This window comes from Odontesthes bonariensis, chromosome 6 (genome assembly GCF_027942865.1).
Source record: "Odontesthes bonariensis isolate fOdoBon6 chromosome 6, fOdoBon6.hap1, whole genome shotgun sequence".
In the NCBI taxonomy this organism is placed as follows: domain Eukaryota; kingdom Metazoa; phylum Chordata; class Actinopteri; order Atheriniformes; family Atherinopsidae; genus Odontesthes; species Odontesthes bonariensis.
This window is the reverse complement of record NC_134511.1, coordinates 23,521,817-23,546,861: the sequence shown is the minus strand read 5'-3', so window position 1 is coordinate 23,546,861 and position 25,045 is coordinate 23,521,817. Positions and strand designations below refer to the sequence as shown.

At 41.3% G+C, this 25,045-nt stretch overlaps 3 protein-coding genes across 7 annotated transcripts; 1 reads left to right on the top strand and 2 right to left on the bottom strand.

Moving 5' to 3' along the window:
• Positions 1–774: 774 nt before the first annotated feature.
• Positions 775–5,247, bottom strand: drc10 (dynein regulatory complex subunit 10). 2 transcript variants are annotated; one of them, XM_075468056.1, is made up of 5 exons: positions 4,206–5,247; positions 2,718–3,327; positions 2,391–2,606; positions 2,213–2,284; positions 775–1,163 (listed from the first exon to the last, which is right to left on the bottom strand). In XM_075468056.1, exons 2-5 carry the CDS (start codon positions 3,318–3,320, stop codon positions 882–884), a joined length of 1,173 nt encoding a protein of 390 aa, XP_075324171.1. In that variant the 5' UTR covers positions 3,321–3,327; positions 4,206–5,247; the 3' UTR covers positions 775–881. The 2 variants fall into 2 exon arrangements, with proteins under 2 accessions (XP_075324171.1, XP_075324172.1); XM_075468057.1 differs by having other exon boundaries at positions 5,049–5,247.
• On the top strand, positions 4,497–16,378 carry tpcn1 (two pore segment channel 1). Of its 2 annotated transcripts, none has more exons than XM_075468051.1 (26): positions 4,497–5,197; positions 8,317–8,450; positions 8,807–8,983; positions 9,330–9,443; positions 9,660–9,790; positions 11,558–11,646; positions 11,780–11,814; positions 11,930–11,988; positions 12,149–12,248; positions 12,344–12,448; positions 12,555–12,679; positions 12,787–12,835; positions 12,944–13,007; positions 13,101–13,145; positions 13,230–13,286; positions 13,373–13,426; positions 13,557–13,629; positions 13,869–13,976; positions 14,073–14,234; positions 14,402–14,517; positions 14,699–14,745; positions 14,830–14,898; positions 15,017–15,113; positions 15,297–15,436; positions 15,517–15,597; positions 15,691–16,378. In XM_075468051.1, the coding sequence occupies exons 1-26, from the start codon at positions 5,107–5,109 to the stop codon at positions 15,826–15,828; spliced, it is 2,460 nt and encodes an 819-aa protein (XP_075324166.1). In that variant the 5' UTR covers positions 4,497–5,106; the 3' UTR covers positions 15,829–16,378. The 2 variants fall into 2 exon arrangements, with proteins under 2 accessions (XP_075324166.1, XP_075324165.1); XM_075468050.1 differs by having other exon boundaries at positions 12,344–12,460.
• A 248-nt stretch (positions 16,379–16,626) lies between these two features.
• slc8b1 (solute carrier family 8 member B1) lies at positions 16,627–23,984 on the bottom strand. Of its 3 annotated transcripts, XM_075468054.1 has the most exons (16): positions 23,886–23,984; positions 23,552–23,807; positions 22,359–22,511; positions 21,774–21,826; positions 21,382–21,439; positions 21,159–21,264; positions 20,913–21,080; positions 19,555–19,668; positions 19,394–19,468; positions 18,827–18,957; positions 18,594–18,735; positions 18,377–18,498; positions 17,769–17,922; positions 17,591–17,671; positions 17,440–17,504; positions 16,627–17,344 (listed from the first exon to the last, which is right to left on the bottom strand). In XM_075468054.1, exons 2-16 carry the CDS (start codon positions 23,711–23,713, stop codon positions 17,156–17,158), a joined length of 1,773 nt encoding a protein of 590 aa, XP_075324169.1. In that variant the 5' UTR covers positions 23,714–23,807; positions 23,886–23,984; the 3' UTR covers positions 16,627–17,155. The 3 variants fall into 3 exon arrangements, with proteins under 3 accessions (XP_075324169.1, XP_075324167.1, XP_075324170.1); XM_075468052.1 differs by having other exon boundaries at positions 23,552–23,984; XM_075468055.1 differs by having other exon boundaries at positions 19,394–19,465; positions 23,552–23,984.
• Between the last annotated feature and the right edge of the window lie 1,061 nt (positions 23,985–25,045).

Below are 25,045 nucleotides of genomic sequence, written 5' to 3'. Positions count from 1 at the left end.
ACCTACTTGGCAATAAACTTCTGATTTCTAAATTCTGATGCAATAACTTCCACTTCAGACCCATGTCTGTTTTTAAACGCAGTGTCTTCTGAGGACCCAAAGTTACTGGTGATTGTTGGCTTATCATGAATTGGACTAATTTGGAATTTACTGAATTTGATTTGATAAGATTATGATTGGATTGCAACATATTGGAGTATAATTGTCTTGAATTGGACTGTATCTTTATAGTGCCTTATGTTTTGCCGCCATATAAATTGAACTGAACTGAAATGAAGTTGACTCTTTCAACCTTTTTATATCATAGATTTGACTTACTTTGAGAAATATTATTTTTTTAACCCCTCTGTATCGTAACCTCTGAAAGCCATTCACCTAACAATCCAAATTTAACTGAAAACGAGTTACTGAATGGTCAGTATGACAAATGCGTAACCTCTCATTGTAATTATCAGAGCTTGACAATAAGTCCACTGTTTTTTTTATACATTTTAAGTGAAATTGTTTTTATTTCACCTACTGTATGTAAGTTAAAAAAAAATCTTATTGCTGCAAAATAAAGATAATGTTGGTGAGTCTGAACAAAGGGTCCTACCCTGCCTCCCTGTGGCTGTTCCGAGAAAAGAACAACAACTTATTTGCCCAATGAGGACATAAACCAGCCCTGCGGCCAGTTGAAGTTGAATACAGCTATGCTGGAAATTAAGCAAAAAAGAACTAATACCTTCAATTTTTTTTAACTTTATTGAAAAACAAAAAAAATTACAACAACTTCTCTGAGATAAACAACCAATTAGCTCTTTTTAAAAACACCCGCCACCATAAAAACATGCCCCACAGAAGTGCGTGTTAGCGTAGAACCAAAGTGACGAGACAGTCATTTATTTTGTCTTCTTGCCTTTTCCTTTTTTGCCCTTCTTGCGTTTGCCCTTATTCTTTAAGGCCTTACGAATACTGTAACCTCTCCACCAGGCTTGGATGAGGATAGAAGCTTTGGTCTTCAACTCCAGCTCCCTCATCTCCTCTCTCCTTTTCTCTTCATTCAGCCGCCGCTTCTCCTGGATCTGGTTAAACTCCACCTCTAGGACAGAAAAAGGATTCTCCAGCTTCTTCACCTCCTCCTGTTCCTTCTCATGTTCACTTTCATTCAGCTCCAGCTTGGTCTGAGACACGTGATAGTGGCAGTTAATGGAGAAAAGATGGAGAAAAGAGAGATAGGGGTGAATATGTTCAGAAGATAAAGAAAGAAAGTGACTTCTTTTTTCTCTGCCATGTTTCATCTTATATTGATATGAATATCTTTTGGTTTAGGACTTTTTAATTGCTTTAGAGCCTCGGAACTTGATTTTTCTAGCACGAAATCCCCACAGAGTTAAGTTGCACGTTCAAACCAGTTTTCTGTGGGAATCAAAAGTCATCCATAAGAGAGGTGTCCCATATGAACCAAAGTTGTTATAGCTTTAACCAGAGTATGCAGTGCTTTTTCTCTAGCACACACACTCACACACAGTGGGGATCATTGTCTTGACCAAGGACATCTCAGAGAAGCTGAGCATCAAACCAACGACCTTCCGATTATCAGACAGCCAGCTGATCTACAGCAGCTGTCCTGAACAATTACTCCTGGAAGTTAAACATGCATCACTGTTTCTTTTCTAATACCAGAAACAACGGTTTAACATTTGCGAATAATGAAAGTTCACTTGAAGAAATGTCAGTGAAATCTAACACTTATATCTCCCATTCCCTTTAACTGACCTGCAGCAGAAGAAGAAATCATTAATTCTCCCAAGCTGAGCTGCTGTGTTTCCACAAGAGAACGAACCCTTTGACCACCCTCAAAAATTGAGTGGTTGTGGACTTTGAAAAGGACCGCAAAAAGAAATATTTTTTTCACGTGTCTGCACAATGCCACAGCTGACTGCATCACAGGGGAACACAGCCGTTGCTCTGTTTGAGGCTCGCTTAAGCAGAAGAAATATCACCAGGCGAACAAATGTTAATCATTCCACAAGTGTGCACAAACAGCGAGAGCACAACACCGCTGGGAGGCCTGCAGATCGAACATGGCCACATCAACCATGTGTGACCGCAGCTCGTGACGATCAATGAATATGTGCAACATATTTCCGTCTGCCCCTGTCACAGAAAGGAACAACAGGCCTATGACTGGAACAACAGCTCACAGAGATCACCTTTTTTTTTTTTTTACCTGGGTTTCTTCCATTTCACGGTCAAAAGTTTGGATTAAGTTTTCAATTTCCATCTCCAACATTTCATTTTTCTGCCAAGAAAGGAAAACAATAACAGTTAACGGGGATTCTAATTAAACTAAATACTATGTATTTCAGTATTGACAGGTTACTTTTACTGTGTGATGTTACACTTACCTCGTGAAGAATTCTCTCTGCCTGTCGGTTTTCAAGCCTCAAACTGTTGAGCTGAATGTTCAGTTCATCAATTTCCTGTTGTAAGCTGGCCAGCCTCATGCTTGATGTCTTCATATTCAGCTCGGCCTGTTTCTCTGGGAGAGTTGTCAAATCCTCTCTGTGTGCATTTTCCAGATAATCCTGCATATTCTTTATTTCCCTTTCTCTCTCTGAAATCTGCAATGTTCAATGAAATATATGACAGGCTAAAAGTAGGAAAAAAGTGGTCCATGTATTTAACTGAGCACATGTGGCGGCTGGCTTTTTACAGTCGGATTGATGCCTCACCGTTTCATTCATTTCCTTAATGGTTGCAGCTGCTTTTTCTTCCTGTGAAATCAAGTGCTCCAGACTTTGAACAGAGGTTGAAGACAGCCGCTTGGAGAGGACCGGCTGTGGCTCCTCATGCAGACAGGACAACCTTTTTATCATATGGCTGTGGAATATCTTAAGCTCTCTGATTAAAATGGACTCACTGTCTCCCACTTCCACATCTAGCTCTGCTCTTATGCCAGTAAAGGCATTTGGATTGACACGGAAATGCCTGAGCACATTTCTGACCGAGCTTTTTATATCCTTTTCAAGCTGAGCCCGCTCTCTTTTCCGTGCTTCCTCGGCTTCTCCCTCTTGATGCCCATCTGATTTATGCTTGAGACCTTCTAGTTTCTCCAGTTTTTCACTGATTATTTGATGCGCTTGGAGTGCCCTGCTCAAGTCATTGTCCACAACGCCAGACGTGTCAGGCAGGGCTGCTGCAATCTCAACTTTACTGATGCATTTTTCCACGATGCTTGAGATACGTTGAGCCTCAAGTGATAGCTTCTTCTTCTGTAACAATAAGGCAACCTCTGACTGACCTTCTGCCATCAATGTTGTCTCCTTTGCGGACATATTCACACTGGATCATAAAAAAAAAGACTTTTGTAATATTACACATAGTGCATGTAAAAAAATAAGCAGTTATTGTCTATATTGGCTTATTGTCTGTTTATGGTTACCATATGTGCTTACAGATGGTATGCCTGTGTTACATGATTTCACATTCATGCCCGCAGATGTTTTAACGGTGTTTATGGATTTGAAAGCAACATTGTTACACGTTACACAGACAGGAGAGATTTCTCTAAGAGATGTGCAGTGTTTTTACATGTTCAGTTTTCAGATCAACTTGCTTAGAAACTCGCTAGAGGCAGTAGAAAAAATTTGTATCTGCTACCGAGTTGTTACCTAACATAAAACAAAAAGATAAAGACCAAAATTATTTAAAGGAAAATATGTGAATGGACTTAAGCCACGCCACGGTATGTAACAAAAAAGAGCCAATGACTGTCTATGAGTTTTTCCCAGGGTCCCAGGTGAGTTACTCATTCATAACCTTGTGGTTGTAATACTTGTATGATTTCCTTTAAACACAACTTCTCCCTCACACATGTACAATCAACATACTATGTACACAATTCCAGAAGTGCAATACCGACAACATTTCAAGACGATTTAAGTTGTTTAAAATACTGCTAATCAGTGTTTTTTATCTTGTATTTTTTTGTCAAAGTTTTCACATTGGTGTTGTAAACAAAGTTTTTTCTTTTTTTCCTAAGTAATCCAAAGCAAAGAGCATCGACATTAAAGTCTGAACAGGCTCTGTTAAGCCACTGCTAGCTACATTGGTTAGCAAGTTGCCCTCTAATAATTCCGGTTGATAATTATATTAATATGCAGTCCGCGAAATGTATAAAATAAATAGCGAGCATGTTTTTGTTGTTTTATTTTTCTTACCTTTGCGGTTATTATTTAGATACAACGTGAGCAAGGTGACATGAGTCTTGACTCATCCCAACCAGCAAATGTTTGGGACCCTGTTGCTATGATACCATGCAATAACAACATCGTATTTCCGCTTGTACGGCACATAAACATTTGTTCACAAAAAAATTAGCTGAGCGGTATGAAATTTTTATAAACATCAATCAAATTGATCAATAAATAATATTTGAGCTCATTACGGAACTGTATCAGACCTACTGACTTATATTTTGAAAAGTTGTCAGGCGTTCTCACCCAGCCTGCCGTAAACTGCTTTATTGTCGTGAAAGTTTGTTGATCTCTCCGTAGATATTTTTGCTCTATCGTTGGGGTCAGATAATGTTGATCGTGGAAAAAATTAACGATTGGCTTTAATGATTAAACTAGATAACTAATGGTTTACTTGACCGTATATTATATGTTGCCAAGACGCGCACAGCATTTGTAATCCAGCGGACAGACTGTGCGCCGATGATACTGTGATGGACGCAGACGGACAGCCTCATCTTGTTAGCCTAAGTGACCGTAAGCTAGTTACATTGGTGACAGATGTCATGCGTAAAAGGACAAAAGCCAAATCCTCAAATAACAGGCATCTTGGTCGCCTTACTCAACTTAAAAGGTTCTGATTGCACATTTTGACCGAGACATTTGAACCTGAAGTCCACCATCGTATCATCGCAGCGTAGAAAGTCTTCTGTTTGTTAGCTAACAGCTACGTTTCAGCTTGTCGTTATCTGTGCGCACTGAAGATGTGCAGTTGTGTTGCGGTTTGCCGAACAAACCGTGGAGTTATCTAGCCAGTGTGAAGCTTACAGTAACTCCAGCTGGGGGCTGGGACTCAAAACGGATTGCCTCCTGTTTATCTGCGAGCATGGAGTCCGACGACGATGTGCCTCTCATCTTAACCTGGGACGAAGCAAACAGCGGTCTGCTCAACGAAGAGACTGAAAGAGGAGATGAAAGTGAGTTTCTTCGAGAGTGGAGCCATGTAATGTAGATTCCTATTTAGGCGTATGATCATGGTCATGTGACAGCATACACAGTGTTATCTAATACAGCCCATCAGAAATCCCCGTCTCCATGAGGGATTGTTTGAAGATTGCTGCTTTGTAAAGTGTTAATAAAGGTGTTTTTGTTTTTTGGAAAATAACACTCGGTGTTATGAATAGTTGGCTAGATGTATGGTTCAGGATTAATCTAAAGTACAGTTTGACATTCAGTTAAAGAAGGCTGATGTTCGTTTTTTCCATGAGGAGCTCAGCAGAAAAAAATAAGTAAAAAATTAAGTAGATTTACTGTTTAAAGTAACACCAGAGAATTTTTCGATTGTTTGCTCTTTGGCTCCACGGTTGTGAGATATAACATCACAAGTCTCCATGTGAGCCCTGCACGTGTACAGTCATCCACACTGATTTGTTGCTATGTTGAAGAGGCAGCCCACAACAATGTTGAGCGACAGTAAAGCAAAATGGGGAAGTACTGCAAAACGAAGTTGTGAACTGCAGTATCTCAGTCCCATGGCCGTCAAAGACAGTTTCAGGCCTGGGAGTGTGCATATCAGAGGTCAGTGTAGTTCAAAATGTGCCAGAAACACATAGTTTTAGGGTTCACAAACTTTTCTTGTAATGCTTTAAGCACACATTCATTGTATTTATACTTTACCTGTGTACATTCAATGCAGCTTTGTTGTTAGTCCCCGCTACATATCAGCTTTATTCGCCAAGGACCTAGACGCATACAGGGCATTTTGTTAGAAAATATAAGAAATATAAGATAAGAAAGAAAGATGGAAAAACTTTTCAGATTGCATCTCATATACCCTTTTATATCCGGTGAAAGATGCATATCTCCCAATGTAATGACTTGGCATTAGCATTTAAAAAAAACAACAACAAAAAAAGGGTTCATATTAAAATGGAGTAGTACTATAGGTGAATTCTGATGAAAATACTGACATATAAGTGATGTTTAAGTTCAGGCTGGTGTGGAGTATTTACTTGCTCTCATTGTAAATTGTCAATAGTACCTTATTCCTAAGGTAAATTTTGTGATATGGAATTAATGCTCATCTACTTACCATGATTAACCCTGGTGCAGTCTGAAGGTGTCTGATGTTGAGATTCCGCTGTGTATAGGCGTCTCGTCCAGCCCACGCTGCTTGACCACATGTTGCTCACCGATCGCCGTTTGTGTGTGAAACCATGCATCCCCCCAACATAGTGATCCGGCTGCCTTTGTTTTTCTCCCATATAAGCTACAAAATGACCCATCTGAGAAAGCTGCTGACTCGGCAGACCATGCAGCCCCACACACCCTCCCTGTTGCTCATGGCCATCATGTGTCTGTGTTGTGTTTGTCAAGTTGTGCAGCCTGGGTGTGAGTGCGTCTGCGTGTCTGAGCTCACTGGATCCTTTTCTCTGACTCTGAGGGTGAACAGGAAGAGGAATATCTTCTTCTTTTTTTATTTTTGGTCTCAGGATATCTGGGAGTGGTGCACAAGTTGGAATTTTCATGCTGTTGTTGCTTATTGCTGTCAGGAGCTTTCTGGAATGAGGGGGTCTTTGAACTTGGCTGCTGAGAAAAGCAAGGCGGCGTTGTGTCACCTGAGCAACAAATCGAATGCATGGAAGCGGGCAGTTCATTTTTATTGTTTGGTTATTTTTCTGGGAGAAGTGATCATGACTCGGGAGTCTGTTTGTGTCTCTGTGAACCTGACCTCGTCACGTGATTGACTGGGAGCTCCAAACATATTATTGTTCTCAAACAAATGATTGGTGTGAATGGCACGCAGCCGACGCGGGGTTCACTCGTGTCAGGACGCAGGCAGGCTGCTGCTGGATCGGAATTTGATGGTCACGCTTAAGCTCAATCTGCTGCTGGAACTGTGGACAGCAGACATCTGTGACTGCATTTTCATGTGTCGTTTCATGGCCGACGTTACTTTTGATTCCACGGAGTCGTGTGCCGGAGCCAGGAACATGTGATGTGCAATGTGTGCTGTGAGCACCCAGACAGACTGAGACAGGAGGAAAGTATGCAGCTGCAGAGCGACACACGGGAGGGACTGCTTATTCAAGAAAGAAAATTCTGACTAATATTTAATGAGAGACCAAGCTTGATTCTGCAAATGATGGACATAAGAGAAAATTTTTTGGGATTTCCTCTCTTTCAGTTGAACTTTTGACTTTGTCATTTCAAGGAGATAAATTGCCTAATTTTGCAATACATCCTCCAACTACCTTCTACCTCTGTGTTATTAAAATGATTGATGTTTTCCATGGCTTTTAACGTTAACCACTCTCCGTTATGTAACGCAACATTATTTCCTCTTGTGGTATTTCTGTCTCGTGTCTGTATCCTGTCTCCAGCGGGCAGGAGGTGTATTTGGCAATGTGATATCAAAGTAAATGCCGCTCTTTCTTACGGACAGGCAAAGCTTGGTTCAGAGTTCAAACTCTTTAAGCTTATTCCACTGTTTCAAGTGTTTGTGTCCTGTTATTGATGTTAGTACCTCGCATCAATTTGATCGTTTTTCTCGACTCTTCAAAGAAGTACCCAACTTTATTTGCTTCGTTGATTGTTCGAACAATGCTGTACCTCCAGAGTTCTTTTGAGCATTGGGATATCTCTGGATCTGTGAGTATCTGATCCGAACTTCACATGTGACTCTGCTTCTGGAGTCTGCATCAGGCCTGAGTGGAATGTTTGCCCATCTGTACCTCCAGATGTGTGTGGAGGCTGGCACAAGACCAGCGTGGTGTGAATGACACGCACACGCGGTTTGGACACCAGCACCTCGATAGTGTACATTCACCCGGCTGAGTCACTCAGACAAATCCAAACTGATCAATGGAGTCCTCATATGGACAGCCAGCCGGGTTCCATGACGATCGGTCCTGTAAAGAGAGCCCAGTCGTGATCTCCTGCTATGCCTTACAGTTAGAATTAGACTGGACGGGTAGGCGCATACCCTTCTGTTAACTGTTTGCGTGTGTGACTTATCGACATAAACAATAACTGTAAAAACACACTGACAACTCTTTTTTTCTTCTTCTTCTTCTCCTCCTCTCCCTCCCCCCAGATGGACGGGGTAATTATGACATAGTGAACAATGCTGTGGTCTCAACACCTGGACCACAGAACAACAGAACCCAAAATGTGTCACTGAGACAAAGCTGGGAGATGAACTACCAAGAGGCAGCCATCTACCTGCAGGTATACACAAGCAGAGGATTGAGGCATTGAGGTGTTTTTTTTAGTGCACACCATCACGTGGTCATTTAATGGATTTATTTGACCTCATATACTTTATTACCTGTACATGGTTAAACCTTGTACTCTTTCCGTTCCTGCATTGACCTGTTCACGCATACACAGCTCCAGGAAGTCGTGAATCTGTTGATATACAGGAAACTGCCAAATAAAAATGAAAGTGGACGAGGCGAAATATTCCATTCCAGCCACAAAGCAGTGAAACGATCCATAATGCTATTCAGATTTAGCTGCTGTGTTTGTGGAGCACAAATAATAAAAAGTCTTTTCAAACGTGTCTTTGGAATTCATTTTAACAGGAGGGAGAGAACAATGACAAGTTCTTCACTCACCCGCGAAACCCAAAAGCTCTGGCAGCGTACCTGTTTGCACATAACCACCTGTTCTACATGATGGAGCTGCTCACGGGACTGCTGCTGATGATGCTGTCGCTATGCGAAGCTCCCGCCGTTCCCTCATTGCGCCTGGATGTATATGTAAGTTAACGCATATAGTTGGTCCCGTTGATTGAACTTTATTTAGAAGAAGTAGAAGTCTATTGTCTGCATTTGCTTAATTCATGTACACTGTAAGAAAAAAAAAAAGACAAAACATTTCTTAGTGTGTTCGAAGTTTATCTTGAGAATAAATCAATCAAATGCCCAGAGTCTTCTTTTGACATCAATTCACAAGAATTTACCACCTTAAAATAGCAAATTGTGGGAATGTAGAATGTAATCGCTGCAGAAAAAAACAGAATGGAAATCCCTCGAACATGTACACAAAAGCTTAAACACCCAGTTTGCTGTAAAAAAATCTCTTATACATTTGATTTCTCTGCAGGTTCATGCCACTCTGGAGCTGCTGGCTTTGTCTATGGTGGCATTTGAGCTATGCATGAAACTCCGCTGGTTAGGCTTCCACACTTTCATACGGCACAAGAGAACCATGGTGAAGGTAACTTATGCATGCTTTATACTTTCGGACGGACTCAGAATACAATCTTTTCACAGTAGCCTCATAGCCGTCCTATTATTTTCTGGCCTCATGCTGCAGGAAAGTCAAGAAGTCAAGATCAGCCGCTTGCTTTATGTGACACCATCTGGTGTACTGTAGGCATACTGTCATTATTTGTTATTAAAATCTTCCATGTTGTCTCTTCTCCTTGTACAGACCTGTGTGTTGCTGCTACAGTTTGTGGAGGCCATTGTGGTTCTGATCAGACAAACGTCTCACCTTCGAGTGACCAGAGCGCTCAGACCCATATTCCTGGTGGACTGTAGATACTGCGGAGCTGTGCGCAGGTGCATGATGATCTAAACATTTACGTACACGCAGATTCACACACTCGGGTGCACATCGGGGCCTCAAAAGAGAACTTTCAGTTTCCTTTACCTTAAAATTCTTTCTGCATCTTTTTAGAGGCGGCTTTTTTTTTTTTAGCTCTTACAAACCAAAAAACAAACGAGGAAGAAGTTGCTCCGTCCATTTAAAGCTGCACTGTGCTACTTTAATTTCACACAATGTTAATTAACTCCAACAGAAAGTGACAGTGATGACAGGCAGAGTTGGCTGCAGCAAAAAAATGTATCTTTCTTATTGCCATTTGTTGACGTATTAAATGTCAAGGCCTCTGAGAATGGATCCTTTGGAAAACTTCGTCCAAGGTGAAGATGTGAATGAAAGGAAAACTTATGGTGCTTAACGATGATGTGGTTCAATTCAATTAAGTTTTATTTATATAGCGCCAAATACAACAAATGTCATCTCACCACTGTAACACCATTTAAAGGATACTTGTTGGAACAGGGAAAGGAAAGTTTTAAGCTTAGTCTTAAAGGTAGAGAGGGAGTCTGCTTCCCGGACATTTACTGGCAGCTTATTTTATATAGAGAGGGGCCTGATAACTGAAGGCTCTGCCTCCCATTCGACTTTTAGAAACTCTGGGAACCTCAAGTAAACCTGCAGTTTGGGAGCAAAGTGCTCTGTTAGGAAAATATCTTACAATGAGATCTTTAAGATATGATGAAGCTCGGTCATTAAGAGCTTTATATGTGAGGAGAAGAATCCTAAATTCTATTCTGAATTTAACAGGGAGCCAATGAAGACAAGCTAAAACTGGAGAAATATGATCTCTCCTGTTAGTTCTCATCAGAACTCTGGCTGCAGCATTTTGGATCAGCTGAAGGCTTTTCAGAGAATATGTGGCACAGCCCAATAATAAAGAATTACAGTAGTCCAATCCTGAAGTAAAAAACACATGGAGCAGTTTTTCTGCATCACTCTGAGACAGGATGTTCCTGATTTTAACAATATTACAAAGGTGAAAGAAGGCAGTCCTAGAAACCTGTCTTATATGCGAGTCAAATGATAAATTTAGGTAAAAAAAAATTTAGGTAAAAAATAACTCCAACGTTCCTCACTGTAAGGAAGCCAAGAGAATAACATCTAGTGTAACTATATAGCTAGAAAATTTTGGTTACCTTCCCTGATTTGTCATTTCCTTATTGCTTAAAAGGTTTACTTTAAAACATCCATCCCAGATATTCTGTGCCTTAGAACTACAGCATGCCGAACGTCTCAAAAACACATTGGTTAGGACAGCCAGTGTTTTCATATCTAACGAACGACTAACGAACTTGTGGGATCAGTCAGAACTGATGGCTGAGACCAATGCTTATCTAACACTGGCAACATACAGTATTATTAGCGGTTTAATGACATTACTGAGGCTGAGGGTGAGCAGCTGCTGCCAAGTAAGTGTTTAGGCAGAGGCTGAGCTCATTTGCATTTCACAGTTGTGCATATGTTGATTTTGATGAAGAGATGATTATTTAAGGGGGTTCCTAAATGCCTAGAGGGACAGTCAAAGAATTAATTGGGGATGCTTTTGTGTTTTTTCTTGGCAGTCAGCCGGATATGAAATGCAAAAGCTTTCCCATACATCTGATGTTGTCTTTCAAACACAACTGTTTACGGCAACTAACGTGCCGTTATTTAATGCGATTGCTTTGCGAATTGGTTTCCTGTTAATTGCAGTTTTAATGACAAGGTGTCTTTTATCCATTCAGAAACTTACGCCAGATCTTCCAGTCTCTCCCGCCTTTTATCGACATCCTCCTGCTGCTGCTTTTCTTTATGGTTATATTTGCCATCTTGGGTAAGAATGTGTATTCTGTCGCTTCTTTAATGCCTTCTTCAACTGGAAATGTAGTATAAAGAAGGAATTTCTTCTGAGGTAATCTTGTTTTTTTGTTACCATGCGTGTTTAATCAGTCTTTTGCCTCCTCCAGGTTTCTGCCTCTTCTCTACAAACACTGCTGACCCGGTATGTTGAGCCTTTTCTCTGCCAGACAATAGTTACTGTATGTTGTGCAAGTGTGGAGACTTCGTAATTCTTCTGCTTGTACCACTTATGCATCTGTTACTTCTTCTCACCGCAGTACTTCAGAACTTTGGAGAACAGCCTCGTCAGCCTGTTTGTGCTGCTGACCACAGCAAAGTAAGCACGACAGCACCCATAGAACTGTTCAGTCATCTTTATACCCATGCTGTGCTGGCAGTACTTCCTACTTTTAGAGCTCATCATTTATGCTCATCATGTGTTTTTTGGCTGGACTTTCTTCTGCATCTTGTGGCTCAGATATCTTGCTCTCTTGTAGTTTTCCTGACGTGATGATGCCTGCGTACTCCAAGAACCGCTGGTCTTGTGTTTTCTTCATTGTGTACCTCTCCATAGAGCTCTATTTCGTCATGAACCTGGTACAAATGGTCTTCTTCGCATCATTTTTTGAAATGGACACGGACTCCACTTCGCTTGTTTTTCTCACCAGTCGCTTTCTTCTGTTCCCCTCCAGCTCCTCGCTGTGGTGTTTGATACGTTTAACGGCGTCGAAAAGATGAAGTTTAAATCTCTTTTGCTTCACAAACGCTCCGCTATTGACCATGCCTTTCAGTTGTTGGTGAGCCGACAGGTCCGTTTGCTATTTTTGGGATGAATACCTTGTTTCTTAAAATGCTCAAATACCCCGTGAGGTTTTTATTAATTATGATTTATTTCCTCCTCAGAGACCGATGGGCGTGTCTCTGAAACAGTTCGATGGTCTGATGCGTTTCTACAGGCCACGGATGTCTGCCAGGGACCGTTTTCTCACATACAAAGTTCTTAACACATCTGGGGCGTCAATGCTCAGGTAATTATCCCACGTGCTTCTTCTTAATTAAAGTGTTTTTTCATTTAATGCTCCTGTTTTATTATCATACATTGTAATTAAATGGGACTTTTTATCTTATTTTACAGTCTTCAGGACTTTTACAAGTTCTTTGAGGTCATTGGCCTTAAGTGGAAGGTAATCCCTTTTACGTTTGTGTTTGGTGGCTACAGCCAGTTTTGTTTGGAGTCCCCCTGCCTGGTTGTCATGAACACGTACAACATGTACAATCTGTGTGTCGTTTAGGCACGACGGAGTGGAGAATACTGGTTTGATGATCTACCACACACAGCCTTCCTCATTTTCAAGGGCAAGTTCTCGATTTGCTTCCTCTGTTTATTGCACTTATCACATTTTTCTTTTCATTTCCTAGTTATGACTGCTTTCTTCTTTTCTATAACAGGCATCAACCTGCTTGTGAGGTCGAAGGCCTTCCAGTATGCCATGTGTAAGTGTAATCATTCACATTCTTCCAGCTGTCTCTAGAAGGGACAGTCATCACAGACCTTTTAACCTGCTGTTGTTACTGCAGATGTGGTGGTGGCCGTCAACGGTGTGTGGATCCTCGTGGAGACGTACTCACTGAATAGTAAGATCCTTTTTTTTTCCCCAGAAACGCATATATGCAACATAGAGGAGGTGTTTGAGATCTCTGACTTTGCTCTCCTCCTCCAGGTGGTTATTCCTGGTCCAAATCGGTTCCCTGGAGTTACATTGTTTTCCTGACTAGTGAGTAGAGCTCGCGCTGTCTCCTCCTATAAACAAAGAAACTCATAACAGCATTGACATGGTCTATGATTAAATCTATTTACATGCACTGCCACTAATGCTAATTCTGCCTCTGTCTTCCCACTTTTAGTTTATGGTGTAGAGGTGTTGTTGAAATTAACAGGTTTGGGGCCGGTGACTTATTTCAGCTCAGGGTGGAATCTGTGAGTGGCTTATTATTCTTTTTAAGTATATTTATATAAAAAAAAAAAAAGCTAAGTCAGAATTTTCAGTTCAATATGTGTCACAATGTTTCGATTCAGTATTCTGTATGAATCTCATTATGGTAATACTCCTGTATTTTCATAATAGTTTGTGAAAAGTAACAAAAACCGATGGAAACATATGCTGAACTCTGGTTTTGTGCTTTTGCTGGTAATCCTCAATGTGCACATCTGTCCAGGTTTGACTTCTCCGTGACGGTGTTCGCCTTCCTGGGCCTGATTGCTCTTGCCTTCAACATGGCTCCCTTCTACTTTATTGTAGTGCTCAGACCACTCCAGCTGCTCCGGTCTGCATTCCTTCCCACTTTTAAGCTCAGAGTGTACTCTTACGATTGTTATCATTGGCATCTGATATTTAGCTTGAACCTGTTTTTGTCTCGCAGGTTATTTAAGATAAAGCAGAGGTATCGTAACGTGTTGGACACCATGTTTGAGCTCTTCCCCAGAATGGCAAGTCTGGGACTGACATTGATCATCTTCTATTATTCCTTTGCCATTGTGGGAATGGAGTTCTTTGCCGACGTAATTTACCCCAACTGCTGCAAGTGAGTCCCACCGTCATTGCTGGCGGAAGTTTGAATCAAGCAGAGATGCAGTTTGTTCTTGAGTATTCTGTTTGCTGGCTTATTTAAAAGGTCTGGTGCCCAGTGTTCTGCCACACATTTAGACACAGAGAAATTTTCTTTCTTTTTTTTTTTATTTTACCCTCCAGCACCAGCACCGTGGCGGACTCCTACAGACTGATAAACGATACTTCTGGCAACAAGACGGTGTTAGAAGATGGCTACTATTATCTCAATAACTTCAACAATATTCTCAGCAGCTTTGGTAATTTATTTCTTTAAGAACGAGGCTGGTGCTACTTTACATTTGTCACGGTTAAGAGATTTATAGAAGGTATTTCTTTCCTCAGTACTCGCAAGACTAAATGATGCATTAGTTGCATGTGTTCACTGAATTCTCCTTCTGTGTGTTGAATATGAAACAGATTTCCTCATTTCTCTTGCAGTGACTCTGTTTGAGCTGACCGTGGTCAACAACTGGTACATCACCATGGTAAGCTCTAATCTCTGGTTGTTTAGCTGTCACTACCCTGCAGTCTTCCTGCTGTTTGACTCTGCTGTGTTCGCTCCCCCGCAGGAAGGAGTTACTTCTATGACGAGCCACTGGAGTCGTCTGTACTTCATGACTTTTTACATAGTTACCATGGTGAGGCCTGTGAAGGTTGTCCCGTGCTTGAGTTGTTTGCAAAATGCTCTGTTTTTCCCTTAAGCTATGCGTTGTCAGTTGAGAAGATTTAGTGATTCTCGGTTTGGGCCCTCTTCAGGTGGTGATGACCATCATTGTGGCTTTTATTCTCGACGCATTTCTGTTCCGCATGAACTACAGCCGCAAGAACAGGGAACCGGTGGATAATCCAGAGGGTTTGTTCAGCAGGCATTGATATAATACATATGTATAGTGTTCATGTCCAAGCACAGAAGCTTTGTTTTCTTGAATGTTTGCATTGATAACTGTTAAAAAAAAAAAATTCTTATTTGGCTGCCACTGGTGTTAAGTTTGCTGTCAGAGAGTGCATTTGATGTATGCGATTGTACATATTCTAGATGAGAATGGGATCGTGTTCGAAGTAGAGTTGAGTCGAGATGACGTCCTGGCCACACTCGAGCTGTACAAACAGACATGCCCAGGGCTGTCTTCCCTCAGCTCTCTAACAAGAGTCCTACAAACTATGGACAGGAGTGGGGTAAGAACACAGGCGGGAAACTCTCCTCTGCTTTACACGTAAGCTATACTTACTAGCTCTCCCTCCTGTGTCACGCACAGCACTCATCGCTGGTGTACCTGGGCCGCAGGTCGAGGACAAAGAGCGACCTCAGCATGAAAATGTACGAGGAGGAGATGCAGGTAAGAGACTGCAGAAATGATGCTGTGCGCCATGACGGTAGGTGGACCGTTGAGAATTCTCTTCTTGATCTGTTCTCTCTCTGTTCTCTCCAGGAGTGGTATGCAGAATATTCAAGGGAAAACCTGCCCCAACCAGACCAAAGCCTAGAGCCAGATCTGGACAGTCCTGCCTCTAACCCGTCCCCCCTCCCTCAGCTGAACTCACCGACTGGACCTCACAGCATTAACTAATACACAGTATGCAAGCTGTACATACACATCATCATCTCAAGCAAAGAAAACCCAGCACTTCCAGTTACTCGACACTTACTGTAACCCTGAATGGGAGAAAAAAAAATCTTGGGGCCTTTTGGACTGATGTGTGAGTGAGACGGGATTAATGGTGACTTCTTCCTGGAGCCAGATGGGAGCGTTGAGTGTTGCCCTTTCTTTGGCCTTTTGAAAGACTGCAGCAAGTGCTACCAGAAAGCCTATGCTACCACAAACTGTTGTGTATGTATTCGAATGCAGGGCTTGTGTGCCCTATTGTAAACCATGTAGTACTTAAACCCGATGCCTTAGTTTAACAGCTCACCTGATCAGTATTAACACACACTAGTTCAACTAGGTTCTCTGAAGACCAAATGTATACAAATTCCCACCCCTTTTAGCTCAACTCAACAAATGATGGTGTACAGTCTACTCTAACTGTTTCAGCAGACTCAAAGTGTTTTATATAACTCCCCATCCCATTATGTATTTGAATTAATAAGAGATTTTAATAAACTTTTCAAATGACCAACTGCATCAGTTAATTGTTCATTGTGAAACTGCTGGGAATCTAATATTGAGTGGGCTGGCAGCGAATAGGGTTGCACAATATTATGAAAAATAATGTGCGGTCATTGCTGAATACAGCGACGTCAATACGATTTGCGATACAAAGACATCTGCGCATTATGTTAAACTTAAGTGTATTGAAAAGGGTGGCGTTCCATTTCTGCACCTGTTGTTGCTGGTTAGTTGTAGAACGTGTTCAAAAGCAGAGTGCAAAGTAGCTGTGCTCATCGCACTGGTTCAACCATTTATTTCTGTTTAAGTAGAACTTTTTTCAATATTGATATTATACATATTAGTATCACAATGATGATACAATTAAAAACATTTTCTGCAACCCCAACTTGCACAAAACATTTAAAAACCAAAACACCAAACCAAAAATGTTGACACCCCCCCTCCCCAAATAAAAGCAGCTTATATTTAAAGTCATTGACGTTTTGATTTACAGTATATTCACAATGTTTTAAATTACAACATTTCTGCAATGAATAAAGGCACAGTGTCAGATATCCCTGAGCAGAAGAGTCTTGGGTTCTTACTTTGCTGCTTGCTTTCACAAACTAACCACATGAGCTGTGGGAAGCCAGCAAGTGCAACAGAGTGGATTAGTGATCATAGTAATATTAATGCATGTTAGTGCATTAACATTGCGTGCAGAAAAAGATATTCAACTGCGCTCATTGCAGCCTCTGATCCAGTGTTCCAGTCTTTTCAGACTGGCTGCACGTCTGCTGTCAGGTCAGGTGTGTATCGTGCCAAACTCTGTGAGAAGTGCAATGACAAGGAAGACGGCATAGAAGATGAGGAGAAAGATCCCATAGGTCCGACCCAAATGGAACTGCTGGAGCGGAACAACGATAAACGACAGGACCAAAGACAAACCCAGAGATCCTGCGAGAACCCACGTTAGCAGCCCTTCTGATTCAAACTGAGGGGGAAAAAGAGACAAAGATGAATTGTATTCATACATTTCAAAGCAGTCTCATAGTGGCAACTTCTCGGGTTGTTGGAGGAGAGGATTACCTGCACATCAGATTGTGTTTTAACCATTTGCACCACACATCCCAAACCCACTCCAAACAACATGTCTGAAGAAATTTCAGTCAAGGATGCAGTTCTCTTTCAAGCCTGTCAATAAGTTGTGTTTTTGTTACCGACATAAAAACAAGGATACTGAAAATGATTCCTCCAAAGCAGGCAGATATGGCCATCCGTGGGTAACCCTGCCTCGCAATGGTGATGTCAGAAAAACAGTCTGGAAAAAGACAGAGATGACGTTTAAAACACATTCTGCAACAACAAAAAAAGTGTATATTTTTGTGTCTTGGAGAAACAATCGAGCTTTGTATCACCTCCTATGCTGTTGCCCCAGGCCAGAAGAGTCAACCCCAGCACTGTGTTGCTGAGACTCAGCACCACCCCGAGCATGTGCAGAAGACTAACCACCTCTGAGGCTGCCGCGCTGATCACCACTGCACTCACCACAAAGCCCAAAAGTGCAAAGAGCTGGAGAGTACATGACAAAATGTTCACTCACTGCAATCAAAGATGTGTCATTATGGCAGCCTGGATAAAAAGCTGCAGATATATTCACAGGAACACTGATATAGAGCTGTATAATTAGTTGTTTCTTCCTACTGAAGAAATAACTATGACAAAATGCATGCGTGAATTTAGCCATGTTGGCAGCAAGCTGCATGTCTCAAACAAACTTACTGGATGCACTGACATTGGAGAAGACTTTCATGGTGGGGATCCTTCTTTTGTGATGCCTTTAGCATCATCAAACGCTCATATTCTAGCTCACTAAACTATAACGGCGATAATCATACCTACAGCATGTTTGGATACTGATGTTAGCTTTTGGCTCAAATAAGTAATGTGCCACAGTGGAAAGATATGTGTTTTGGTGCTAGCTGTTCTTTTCTTTTTCTTTTTTTAAATCAAAATGGGTACGTACTGAATGATATTTGGGAGGACAGTCATTAGTAGTTGTGCAGAAAACAATAGCAGCCACGAACAGTCCCAGCAGAAGCATCAGCAGCCAGAGAGGAAACTGCCCCTGGATCATATAATCTCCATCTAGACATTAGTAAAGAGGGGGGAAAATGGTTAATGTTTTAACCACATTCTTCATCTGATCATAAGTACACAGTCACTAAAGGTATTGTACTTACATTCACCAGACTGGAAGACGAGCACAGACACCACAGGAGCACTGATCAGATGGAGGCAGTTTAATGGCCGTCTCCAGTTTTTGTCTTCTTTGTCAGGGTCGACTACAGGGACACAGAGAAGCAGCAGCACCTCCAGAGGCGTCTGACAGGCAGAAGATAAAAGCACAACATTAAAACAAGAGTTTGAAGTGGATTGCGATTCAACCAGCGTTAGTAAGCTGCTTTACACACACCTTGAGGATTTTAAGGACTCTCCAGCTCCATGGTTTCCTCCTCCATTTCCTGCTTTCTACCGGATTTAAAGAGCTCAGCAGGATCTGACTTGTGGACTCAGAGTAGGGCAGGAGTGGCCTGTACTCTGACTCTGCAACACAAACGTCAATGAATGTTATGATAATGCCGAAAGGTCCTGGGGACAGATGCATTATCAATGTGTACACACAAAAACAAAAACAACTTTTCTACACATAAAATGATGTACACATACATTTATGTGTAGAATGTTTTCTGCCAATTCATCTAGAGCTCAGATCGGTCAGTTGTGGTGAAAATGATGCTCTTATATGCAAATGATTAGATAAGGGGACATCAACAGCCATTCAAGGTTCTGTCCACATGTGTTTAACGGTCAAAAGTATTGAGATATATAAAAGAAAACCAAATATTGGCAAAAAGAGCATGCATGCATATTTCTGCCTTTGTGCATACACACAGTTATAGTCATGACGATACAGTTTTAAACACATGGACCACAGTGTATACACTAGTATAGTTTTTTTAGAAGTGTTCTGTTCTCCTACCATACTCCTGGTGTATTGTCCCGCCCGTCAGGCAGGGAACTTCATCATCGGAGGAGTCAGAAGAATGAAACTCTGCTTTAAAGAAAGAATATATATTCAATGTTAACAGTGGAAACATGTTGGGTGTCTTCTGACCAAGCACACGAGTATGAATGTCTAACCTGGTTCGTGTGAAACATTTTGGACGCTGGCGTTCAATGAATTTTTTTGCCGATTGTAGATGAAAGCACTGATGATGACAATCGCAACATACACAATATAGAGGCCCAGGTACCCTGAAAAAAAAGGAAATTAAGCAAAATGAGACCCTGAAGTAATTCTGTTGAACCTTAATACTGTAATGTGCATTCTGCTGTATGTGAGGGGAAGATAAGTAATACAAACCGAAACACCTATCTTCTAAACTTCAGAATGTAAATTTTCGTATGACTTTTAATCCAATGTGTATACTTATAAATCAAATTTGAACCGACAGCACAGGCTGCGTATGAAAGTATAAAGCTAGTATAGAGTGGACAGAAACCCATAAATATAAATTTTTTTTACAGAAGCCAGTAAAAAGTCTTGTCAGAAGCATTTAAACTTAATCATCACAGAAAAGTTATAAGCTAAAAAGAGTGAAATTTATGGCTGGCCGAGCCGAGCTGAACTCCGATGTTGTTTAAGACTTGGCACCACTTCTAGAAAGCATTGAGCCTGAAAATATACTAAATTCTCTACATTTCAAATGAAACAAAACATCATTGAGATGTTTTTTAAATCTGTATTTGTGCTGTGGAACGCTCCAAAATAGAGACAATGATAAAAAAAAAAAATGTAAAGTTTGTTTTGAATTTTTTTTCTTTTACAGAAGTGTTATAGTTGTAGTAGATTGTTATAGTTATTGCTTTAAAAAAAAAAGAAAAGAAACATATATATACGTATTCCTAAATGTGTTTAATCCTTCTTTTCCTCCTAGCATAAACAGGAGGGAAATGTTAGAAAAATCATGAAGTTATACTATGAGAAAAAGCTGTACTATGTGATGGGGGGAGGCTTCCTCCTATCTTTCAGTTCTCATAACATTGTGTGGCTAGTAAACATAAATAATATAAATAGTGATAGTATCATTTTTTGAACTCAGACATCTCTGGGCCAGCTTCCTGATAGGTTGTGCAGACTTAAATGTTTTGTGTTATTTGTCTCCAGCGACTCTGAGCCTAATTTTGAGAGAATTTTTCGGACACTTTGTAACTTTGCACCAAGTTTAACAAAAATCATTCGACGGGTCTTCAAATGGCCTGACAACTGAAATAAAACAATTAAACAAGGCAGATGGAGGTAATAAACCTGCCGACAATCCAAGGATGGGTCACAGAGGGAACCACTAAGTGTTCTGTCACGTGTGTTATGTTTGTTATGTTTGTTTATACATGATGACAGAATTTAATTGTATAATATAACTATTACCAAACAAAACATCTCCAAAGAAGGACCAATAACTCCATTACCGCCCCAGAGTGTATGAGTTCATGTGTACCCATTGTTTCTGCCAGCGTCGTGGTTCCTCTGTACAGCATGAGAAAAGTCCAAAACACTGCGACCATGTAGAAGATGACGTCACGCAGAAAGGGGCGGGAGGCCATGGCAAAAGGTTTGACCATAGCCACGCTGCCAGCAACTACTGTGGTAACAAATATACCCGCTCCTGGAAGGACAGACACATTCCTTACTTTAAGGCTTATTTCTTTCATTTATTTCGGCTTGTGAGAGAGTGTGTTCATACCGAACAAGGCTCCAACAGCCATCCCAGCAGTGTGTGGACGGGAGAACGCTGCCATGGCACTAAAGATGTCAGGGGCTCCGTTTCCCAGAGCAAGGAACGTCACGCCCTCAGCAAGATCCAAAGTCAAGGAAGCAGTTCCTCACAAAAATTTAATCATTTACAAGCACTGACAGAATTGGAAAAATGAAAAGCTGGGAAACTCCTGCGGGAGTTTAGAGGATACAGCCACATTGTGAGTGAGGTGAAGACTTGAGGAGATGGCAGACAGGTTGGGACAGAAACTGGGGAGGAAATGCAATTCAAATGAATTCTTAGATTATCCACAAAATATCAAACACACTGCAGATTCTCTACTTTCTTTAAAGAGAGGCTTAGTGGGGCAGACAAAAAAAAAACAGAAGAAACAGTGCTTCCTGTAAGGAAATCTCATAATCTTACAACTCTGAACAATGAAAAACTCTCCACAGTCATGTGACTCGTCTTCATGTGACTGAGCTGAGTCAGGGCATCAAAGTGTGCATGTAGTCAGCACGTGTTGGCTTTTGGTTTTTATGGCTAAAACTATGACCACGTAGAGGGGGACATATTACCACCGGCACCACGAGAGACACTTACAACTTAGATGCAGAAAGTCCAAGAATGAAAAACAGGACGAAGAGCCAAATGATCTGTGGAGAGGCAGAGGAGAGTAAACACAGAGTCTGTTGGTTTAATGACATTCACTGAGGGTTGACAAAAGTGCTGCTTGAGTCTATCTTACTCATGCAAATGCTCCACAAGCGGGAGTTCGGTTGAGTTCATTCACACTGATAAAAATGTCTTATGTTGTCTACACTGATCTCATCGTTCCTTATCAGCAGTGGATAGTAAGTAACTGAAAACAAAGATGTATTTCTCCTGGTGCATTTTGGCTGGATAATCTCATTTGCACCTTAAAGTGGCAGACTCACTTACCCTTTATAAGTGAACCAGTTTTATTACGATGCAAAGAGGGGAACTGAGGGAGTTTGAACATCATGTGAAAATACATTTTCTTGCAAACAGTGAAATTCGTGTTTTGCATCAGAGAGAACACTCCCGCTTCTCCCACAGTTAAGTCGACTTCCTCTTTATCTGGTGCTGAGCTGCATATCTTTTTGTGTTGCCTTGTGATTACGGTTCACACACGAAAGTGCGTGCACACGCTTGGAAAATCCTTACACAGAGGGTGATGGTGAGAGGGGTGAGGTTGGGGGGCAGCAGGCAGAAAGCGACGTCAAGGTAGTTGATGAAGCCATCCTCCATGTCACAGTCAGGTGTGTTCTTCACAAACGCACAGCGGGCTGCAGCACTGCGGTTCATCACAAGGTCGCACTGCACACACACACACACACACACACACACACGGACATGAGTTTTCATTGTGCTTATCCAAACGGCTTCACAAGTCGATTCAGTCAATTTCTCAAACATGTTTCCTACACTGGCCCTAATCTAACCAAAGCCACTGAAGAGACTGCTAGCACAATATCAGATTTTCACAACAAGTGTTCAGAGAATCTTTGCAGCACACAAATTGCTCCTAAAGTAAGTGGAGAGGTGGCTCTAAGTAGATAGTGAAGATGTGATCAGATTCAGTGATAAGATCTGTAAAGCCTCACATCTGTCATCAATACTGTATCACCTGAGATAAAATCAGGATTTTCATAGGTGTTTGATCAACGCAATAACAACATTCCATTACTTAATATCACTGTTATTACTGTCATTGACTACAGGTTTATCACTAGACTTCAATAAGCCACACATGGAAATTCACATTGCTGCACAATTTGAGATGATCAGCTGAAATAATATAGGTTTAAAAGTCAAACAGACCCTGCACATCTCCTAAGGAAAAGCTGTTCTTTAACAGCTCATGTTATCAACCCCCCCCCCCCCCCCCCGAGGCACCCTCAAAACACTGGCACAGGAATACTAAGGTCTCAAAGGGTTGAATTATCCCAAAAACTGCCATGTAATGAATCTGAGACAGACAGGATCCCTGATCATTTTGGCACCTCCAGGCAAACATCGCCTTTACTTGACTGATAAACCACTTATGTGTGTTCTGCTAAAACAATAGTGGATGCATTATCTTCGTGATAAAACATCTGCTTTCACAAAAACTATCAGTGTGGGAGACACAGACTCTCTGTCCCTCTTTATTTTATTGACACTGAGCTCCATCTGCCCTGTACCTGGAGTAATTGGTGTAAACACAAGTGAACTGTCCTGGAGTGAACATGTCAGATCAGGCTTCATTCATACCTGTCGTCTTCTAAAAATCATATGACGACTGCCATCTTACCACAGCCATCTGATAACTATCTTTCACACAGTTCTATGTGAGGTACCTATCAAATCCCACCGACCTCATCATTGCTGTTTTTTGGCATCGTGGTTAATAAAGTGGTAGTTGAGGACCGTCCGGTTATTCCGACATCAGGCGGGTTCCTGAGGTCCTGTGAGCCCGAGGTGACCCATTGGCTACACAGGACGGCCACAAAAAGAGGCAGAAAAACACTCAAATACATGGTGATGTTTATCCAGGAGTTGCGTCCATGCTGGTGCGGTCGGTTAGTGTAGTCCTGTTAGAGTAGTCCTTTGCTCCAGACCTGACAGCTTTAACTAAACCAAAAAAGCAGTTAAATACATTAAAAAGAAAATAAATAAAAAACGCTGTTATTGTTCAAGCGGTAGCTCTACCTCTTGCTCTCTTATCTGTTCATTTAAACGCTTTTGAAAGCCAACACAGGTTCAGTGTCCGTGTACACTCTGTACACCTTCATCTGACTCCGCCCACCTTCATCTGATTCCGCCCACTGTTTTTCCAACCAGACGTGTGCCGCGTTCACGGACTCCTCTTAAACTCAGATTTAAACTAATCAACGCCCGACGACAGATCACGTCAGATACGGACGTGAATACCCAGGTCCTTCAACAAAGCTCAAACACTACATTGAATTCACTCGAGTGAGCAAGTTAATCAAATCAAATCAAATCAAATTTGTTTGTATAGCACATTTCATGTACAAACAATTCAAAGTGCTTTACATAAAATAAAAGCATTGCAGCAGGGAGTGTAAGAAGCATTAAAATACATAAAATAACATAAAGAGAAACAAATAAAATAATTTAAATGAATTTAAGAACAAGAAACAGTCCAGATAAATTAAAAGATATCGTGCAGATTTCATGCATAGACACATGAGAAAAGAAATGTTTTTAACCTGGATTTAAAAATGTCTCCATTTGGTGAAAGTTTAATCTCCACTGGTAGTTTGTTCCACTTGTTTGCAGCATAACAGCTAAATGCTGCTTCTCCATGTTTAGTCTGGACTCTGGACTGGACCAGCTGACCCAAGTCCTTGGATCTAAGAGCTCTGCTGGGTTTATATTCTCTGAACATATCACAGATGTATTTTAGGTCTAAACCGTTCTGGGATTTGTAAACCATCAGCAGGCTTTTAAAATCTATTCTGTGACTGACTGGAAGCCAGTGTAAAGATTTTAAAACTACTATGATGTGTTCAGATCTCTTAGTCCGGGTTAAAACTCCAGCAGCAGCGTTCTGGATGAGCTGCAGATGTTTAATGCTCTTTTTGGGAAGTCCAGTTAAAAGAGCATTACAGTAATCGAGTCTACTGGAGATGAATGCATGGAAGAGTTTCTCCTGGTCTTTTTGGGAGAGGAAACCTTTAATTCTGCTGATGTTTCTGAGATGGTAAAAAGCTGCCTTGGTGACAGCTTTGATGTGGCTGCTGAAAGTCAGATCTGAGTCTATCAACACTCCGAGGTTACGAACTTGGTCAGTGATTGTAAGGTCCCGAGTCTCAAGATATTTACCAACGCTGACCCTCTTCTCT